General features: G+C 38.9%; 1 protein-coding gene across 1 annotated transcript; it reads left to right on the forward strand.

Moving 5' to 3' along the window:
• The first annotated feature begins 2,251 nt into the window (after window positions 1–2,251).
• On the forward strand, window positions 2,252–3,788 carry LOC118832964 (L-lactate dehydrogenase A chain-like). Its single transcript, XM_036740363.1, has one exon. The coding sequence runs from the start codon at window positions 2,316–2,318 to the stop codon at window positions 3,315–3,317; it is 1,002 nt and encodes a 333-aa protein (XP_036596258.1). The 5' UTR covers window positions 2,252–2,315; the 3' UTR covers window positions 3,318–3,788.
• Window positions 3,789–8,094: the final 4,306 nt, after the last annotated feature.

Consider the following 8,094-nt stretch of genomic DNA (forward strand, 5'->3'; position numbering starts at 1 on the left):
CCCACGTGGATTTCCCCGCCGGCTGCTTCAGCTTTGGTCTGGAGCAGCTCCGCAGCCGAGCTCTCTCCGAGCCTACAGGATCATGTCTTCAGCCTTTCAGACTCTCCCGGCTCGGAAACTGGCCCCACGCAGACTGCTCGCGGTTTCTGACTCTCTCAAATCCGCTCAAATTCACTTTTTTATGGGAATCTGACAGACCTTGTGGAGAGCTCCGGTAAGACGCTGCCTTCACACGGCCATCTTGGCTCCGCTCCCCCTAAGTAATGAATTATTAATACTATCCTGATGAAGTGAGCTCAAGTTCAAATCATAGAAAAATTAATTACGTGATGGAGGGCAATAATAACAAGAAAATAATCCAAATTTTCTGTGATATAGCTAAATCCATCATTGGAAAGAAAAAACAAATTCTATCTCTGAAAACATGCATTAATAAAATAAAAAAATAGGACTAATAAACTGAACTGGCTGGAAAATAAAGAAATTAAAATGAGGACAAAACAGGGAATTTTGTATATTAGAAAAGAAATAGATAAAACATATAAGAGAAAGTTGATAGACTGCCAAATAAAGACACAGTTCAATTGAAAAGTGTGCATAACTGAAACCCCTTAAAATTAATCCTAAAGACAAAATCAAATGGCTAAAATGAAAAATGAATGAGGCAAAACCACAAAAGGGCAGTAGATCATTGCTGTAGCAAAGTATACATAATTACATGCCAGCACAACATAGAATTCAAACTAAAAGGAGGCTTTGCAACAAAAAAATTTTAAAAAAGCAGTATTCGTACAACAAGAAAACAAGGTCTTAGATTAATGTCAGAAAATAAGAACTACCAGTAAAAAGACCAGAACTGAATAGAAAATTTGACTTTCAAACACAAGAATCAAGAGCAGCATGAAAAGGTGATAAAGAAAAAGAACAAGAAAAAGAAATTGCAAGGGACTAACTAAAGTTGAACAGTTTACATTCCTACATAGAAAGATGATGTGTATGAATCATGAGACCTCAGTATTAGGGTAGCTGAAGGGAATATGCATGTGTGTGTGTGTGTGTGTGTGTGTGTGTGTGTGTGTGTAAGTTTATGTATATATGTGTTTATGTGAGGGTGTATGTATGCATATATGTATGAGTATATGTATATATATATATATATATATATAGATATATATATATATAGAGAGAGAGAGAGAGAGAGAGAGAGAGAGAGAGAGAGAGAGAGAGAGAGAGAGAGAGAGAGCTGGTACAGGGTGAGTCGAAGACGAAGGGAAGATATCTGAATGAAATAAAATCAAATTAAGGGATGAGAGAGGAATATACTGAGAGAGGCAGACAGAGAGAGATAGAATGAGGTAAATTATCTCGCATAAAAGTGGCAAGAAAAAGCAGTTCTGTTGGGAGAGAAGAGAAGGCAGATGAGGGGGAATGAGTGAATCTTGGTCTCATCAGATTTGACCTGAGGAGTGAATACCATACATACTCAATTGGGTATCTTACCACACAGGAAAGAAGGAGGAAGAAGATTAAAAAAAAGGGGAGATGATAGAAGGGAGGGCAGATGGGGGTGGAGGCAATTAAAAGCCAACACTTTCGAAAAGGGACAGTGTCAAGGGAGGAAATTGAATAAAGACGGGTAGGTTAGGAAGAAGCAAAATATAGTTAGTCTTTCACAACATGAGTATTGTGGAAGGGTTATACATAATGATACGCATGCGGCCCATGTTGAATTGCTTCACTTCTTAGGGAGGGTGGGTGGGAAGGGAAGAGGGGAGAGAATTTGGAACTCAAAGTTTTAAAAGCAGATGTTCAAAAAAAAGTTTTTGCATGCAACTAGAAAATAAGATACACAGGCAATGGGGTGTAGAAATTTTTCTTGCCCTGCAAGAAAGGAAGGGAAAAGGGGATGGGAGGGGAGTGGGGTAACAGAAGGGAGGGCTGACTGGGTAACAAGGCAACCAGAATATAGGCCATCTTGGAGTGGAGGAGAGGGTAGAAATGGGGAGAAAATTCATAATTCAAACTCTTGTGAAAATCAATGCTGATAACTAAATATATTAAAAAAATTAAATTAAAAAATTTACTTAAGAAAGAAAATTAATGTGAAAGGGGATGATTTTAATTAACAAACAACCAAAAATTTATGGGAGGAACTAAATTAGTACTCAGAGGAAAAATCATCTTTATGAAAATGCACTTTTTTGTTTTTTAAAAATATTTTATTGGCGCGAGTCTGGGAGCGGTAGTCTCACATCCAAATCAGAACTTTCGCAGCCTGACCAGCAACCTCGATATCTCCCCAGAAATCTCCCAAAATGGCATCTACTGTCAAGGATCAGCTGATTTTGAATGTCCTAAAGGAAGAACAGGTTCCCCAGAACAAGATCACTGTTGTTGGGGTTGGTGCAGTTGGCATGGCATGTGCCATCAGTATTTTAACAAAGGATTTGGCTGATGAACTTGCCCTAGTTGATGTAATAGAAGACAAACTAAAGGGAGAGATGATGGATCTCCAACATGGCAGCCTTTTCCTCAAAACACCAAAGATTGTTTCTGGCAAAGACTACAGTGTGACTGCACACTCAAAACTGGTCATTGTTACGGCTGGGGCATGTCAACAGGAGGGAGAAAGTCGTCTTAATTTGGTCCAGCGTAATGTGAATATCTTTAAATTCATCATTCCCAATATTGTTAAATACAGCCCTAATTGCAAGCTGCTTATTGTTTCCAATCCAGTGGATATTTTAACATATGTCGCGTGGAAGCTAAGTGGCTTTCCTAAAAATCGTGTTATTGGAAGTGGTTGCAATCTGGATTCTGCCCGTTTCCGTTACCTAATGGGGGAGAGACTTGGTGTCCATCCTTCAAGTTGCCATGGATGGGTCCTTGGGGAACATGGAGACTCCAGTGTTCCTGTATGGAGTGGTGTCAATGTTGCTGGTGTGTCTCTGAAGGGTCTTCATCCTTCTTTGGGAAGTGATGCTGATTCAGAGAATTGGAAAGATGTTCATAAACAGGTGGTTGAAAGTGCTTATGAGGTGATCAAGCTGAAGGGCTACACTTCCTGGGCCATTGGCTTGTCTGTGGCAGATCTGGCAGAAAGCATTATGAAAAATCTTAGGAGAGTGCATCCTATTTCCACCATGATTAAGGGCCTATATGGCATTAATGAGGATGTCTTTCTTAGTGTCCCATGTATCTTGGGGCAGAACGGCATTTCAGATGTGGTGAAGGTAAACCTGAATCCGGAGGAGGAAAGCCGTTTAAAGAAGAGCGCAGATACTCTTTGGGGAATCCAGAAGGAGCTGCAATTTTAAAACCTTTTAATGTGCCGCCATCAAGAGAGCACAGTCGTTGAGGGGTTATGTATGACGCACTTTTCAAATAGGTCAAATCTTTCCTCTGATTAGTGATTGAACACCAGAAATGTAAAACCTGTGAACACACTCTAGTCTCTTCCTAAAGTTAGAAATGGGGAATAGTACAGTGTGACTACTATTTGTTAAACCCTGTTGTTGTTTGCATCTGATGCTGGATGTGACTTGTATAGTCTCAGTAGTTGGCATCAAGCAGAGCCGGCGCTCCACAGGTATATGAACTACCTGCCATGTATGTAGGTGCTATAGATTCCCATAAGTCCAGAAGACAACACTCCTGGATACAAAACACCACACAGTAGTAATTCTTTATTGATGCATTGATTACTTTTGTGTTCCCCTTCATTAGGGCTCTACAGCAGGCACTATGTATCACCTTTCCAGAGGACCTGATTTTGTCTATATTTATATATATATGTATATATATATATATATATCTCAATAGTTGTAAATTTCCATATTATATAAAAAGATCTGTATATGTACAATGATGCAATCAATTCCTCAAGTGTCATACTAACCCTAAATACTGAATAAACAACAAATAAATAATTCAAAAAATATTTTATTTTTTCTCAATTATACATCAAGAAAATTTTTAGCATTCATTTTTACATGGTTTTGAGTTCCAAAATTGTCTCTCTTCTTCCTCTCTTCCTAAAATCATAGGCAATTTTATACGGCTTTTATATGTGCTATCATGTAAAACGTATTTCCATATTTGTCATAGTTGTGAAAGGAGGAGCATCTCAAAAGGGAAAAAACACCAAAAATATGGTAAATGAAAAAAAATATGCTTCGATCTACATTCAGAGTCCGTTGTTTCCTTATCTGGATGTGGATCAGCATTTTCCATCATGAGTCCTTTGTACATGCATCACTGTGTTATCGAGAAGAGCTAAGTCATTCACAGTTGGTCATCATATAGTGTTGCTGATACCGTGTACAATGTTTTCCTGCTTCTGCTCATTTCACTTTGCATCACTTCATATAAGTCTTCCCACGTTTTTTCTGAAATCTGCCCACTCATTATTTCTTGTTGCACAGTAGTATTCTATTACATTTATATACCACAATTTTTTCAGCCATTCCCCAATTGATAGGCATCACCTCAATTTCAATATTTTGCAACAATCAAAAGGGCGCCTAGAAATATTTTTGCACATATAGGTGCTTCTGAAAATGTGTATTAACATTTTAAAAAGAGAACTAATAAAGAGAATGTGCAATTTGTACAAAAAGTCAACAAAGAAACAAACAAAATAAGCATGACAGGAAATCTTCAAAAGTAGACAAGAAATAGATAATATACCCCAAAAGATGGGAGAATTCACAAATATGACTAGTAGTTCTTTTAAAAAAATGGGCATAATTAAAATCTTTCCTCTAATCTGATCACAAAAAGGATGTAGGGAAATCAAACTGCTACAACAAAAATTACCAAGGCAAAATCATAGCAGAGGAGGGATAGAAAGAATTATCATAACTTAGTAGACAGAGTTAAAGGCTAGCTCAACTGAGCATTTAAAATAAATGGAGACTTATCTACTGAAATATAAAATAAAATTAATAGGATATGAAATCGAGATCTTAAACAACCTAATATCAGAAAACCAAAGTGAGATTTAGAGGAACTATCAAAGAAAGAAAACTCTGCTTCGGATCGATTTATGGGAGTATTATATGAAATGTATGAATAACTTATAATGCAGATATTATTTTTAAAAGTGACATTATTTTAAAGTGACATAGAAGACATCCTACGAACATCTCTTTTCCAAGGTCAATATTACTGATAAAAAGGGAATCACAAAGCACAGAACTATAGACTATATGATTAATGATTAATGAATATTAGGAAAAAATTTGAATAAGACAACCCCCCCCCAAGTTTATATCAGTAATGTCAAACATAGAAGCAGGGCCACTAAACCATGCATAAGTATCCCAATAGGCCACCAATTGACTAGGAAAATCACATATTCACATCATCTATGTTCTGTCATATTGTTATTTATTTTGTTACATATTTCCCAATTACATTTAATCTGGCTCAAACTGCGCAGTGGAGCACACAACAACTATTTGTTTGATAGGTCTCTTCTACACCAAGAAATTATAGAATTTATATTGTATATTATCATTATAATTTATATACAAAAATGATTCAAGAAATTATATAGTATAACAAAGCTGTATTTATATGAGAGATACAAGGATGCTTTAAGATTAGAAAAAATATTTAACATAATTCATCATATAAAAAAATCCACCTCTAAAACACACTATTTGATGAAAAAGCTATCCACCTTAAGAAAAAGAACTGACAGAATTTGAATGCTTATCAAACATATTATTTTTTAGTCTATTTTTGCCATTTTTGGTCTGTATTTTCTTTTAAAATATAGCTAATAGTGGCGGAGCCAAGATGGCGGCTGGTAAGCAGGGACCAGCCTGAGCTCCCTGCCGAGCCCCTCCAAAAACCTATAAAAAATGGCTCTGAACCAATTCTAGAATGGCAGAACCCACAGAACAGCAGAGGGAAGCAGGCTCCAGCCCAGGACAGCCTGGATGGTCTCTGGGTGAGGTCTATCCCGCACGGAGCTGGGAGCGGGGAACGGAGTGGAGCAGAGCCCAGCCTGAGCGACTTGGACCATCCAGACCAGAAGCCGGGCGGAGGGGGCCCTAGCGCCCTGATTCAGTGAGCTTCGGCAGTTACGAGACTTCTCAACCCACGAACACCAAAGACTGCGGAGAAGGTTAGTGGGAAAAGCTTCGGGAGTGGAAGGAGTTCGCGGTTCGGCTTCCAGCCCCGGGAGCAGTGGAGGTGGGGCAGCTACCCCTGCTGCTGCTTCCGGCTCCAGGCCCACCTGGTGGGAGGAATTAAGTGGCGGATCAGAGCAGGGGTCCACAGCCTGCCGAAGATCTGAGCCCAGTTCGGGTTGGGGGTCCTTGGGGAAGGAGCAGTGCTGGTGCGGCAGAGCTGGCACCTCCCCCCCAAACGTGGAACATAGAACTCTGTAGTCTACAAGCACTCATACCCCACTGAAAAACTCAAAGGTCAAGTTAGTGGGCTGGGATTATGGCCAGGCAGCGAAAACGCACCGAGATTCAGTCTCAGACTCTGCATTCTTTCTTTGCTGACAAAGAAGACCAAAACATACAGACAGAAGAAATTAATAAAGTCAAAGAGCCTACAACAGAAACCTCCAAGAAAAACATGAACTGGTCCCAGTCCATGGAAGAGCTCAAAAAGGAGTTGGAAAAGCAAGTTAGAGAAGTAGAGGAAAAATTGGGAAGAGAAATGAGAAGGATGCGAGAAAACCATGAAAAACCGGTCAATGACTTGCTAAAGGAGATCCAAAAAAATACTGAAAAATACACTGAAGAAAACAACACCTTAAAAAACAGATTAACTCAAATGGCAAAAGAGCTCCAAAAAGCCAATGAAGAGAAGAATGCCTTGAAAGGCAGAATTAGCCAAATGGAAAAAGAGGTCCAAAAGACCACTGAAGAAAATACTACTTTAAAAATTAGATTGGAGCAAGTGGAAGCTAGTGACTTTCTGAGAAACCAGGATATTATAAAACAGAACCAAAGGAATGAAAAAATGGAAGACAATGTGAAATATCTCTTTGGAAAAACCACTGACCTGGAAAATAGATCCAGGAGAGATAATTTAAAAATTATTGGACTACCTGAAAGCCATGATCAAAAAAAAGAGACTAGATATCATCTTTCAAGAAATTATGAAGGAGAACTGCCCTGATATTCTAGAGCCACGGGGCAAAATAGAAATTGAAAGAATCCATCGATCGCCTCCTCAAATAGATCCAAAAAGAAATCTCCTAGGAATATTGTCGCCAAATTCCAGAGCTCCCAGATCAAGGAGAAAATACTGCAAGCAGCCAGAAAGAAACAATTTGAGTATTGTGGAAACCCAATCAGAATAACCCAGGATCTGGCAGCTTCTACATTAAGAGATCGAAGGGCTTGGAATGCGATATTCCGGAGGTCAATGGAGCTAGGTTTAAAACCTAGAATCACCTACCCAGCAAAACTGAGTATCATGCTCCAAGGCAAAATATGGATTTTCAATAAAATAGAGGACTTTCAAGCTTTCTCAGTGAAAAGACCAGAACTGAATAGAAAATTTGACTTTCAAACATAAGAATCAAGAGAAGCATGAAAAGGTAATCAAGAAACAGAAATTGCAAGGGGCTTACTAAAGTTGAACTGTTTTGTTTACATTCCTACATGGAAAGAGGACATGGATGCTTCATGAGACCTCAGTATTAGGGTAGCTGAAGGGAATATGCATATATATAAGTGAATGTGTACGTATGTATATATCTATGTGTATATATATGTGTGACACAGGGTGAGTTGAAGATGAAGGGAAGATATCTAAAAGAAATAAAATGAAATTAAGGGATGAGAGAGCATCATACTGAGAGAGGGAGATAGGGAGAGATAGAATGGGGTGGATTATCTCACATAAAGGTGGCAAGAGGAAGCAGTTCCGTGGGAGTAGGGGAGAGGGCAGGTGAGGGGGGAATGAGTGAACCTTGCGCTCATCAGATTTGGCTTGAGGAGGGAATACCATACATACTCAGTTGTATATCTTACCCCACAGGAAAGAAGAGGGAGGAAGAAAAAAAAATAAAAGGGGGGGGATGATGGAGGGGAGGGCAGATGGGGGTGAAGGTAATCAAAA

The sequence above is a fragment of the Trichosurus vulpecula genome, chromosome X (assembly GCF_011100635.1).
Source record: "Trichosurus vulpecula isolate mTriVul1 chromosome X, mTriVul1.pri, whole genome shotgun sequence".
Taxonomy (NCBI): Eukaryota; Metazoa; Chordata; class Mammalia; order Diprotodontia; family Phalangeridae; genus Trichosurus; species Trichosurus vulpecula.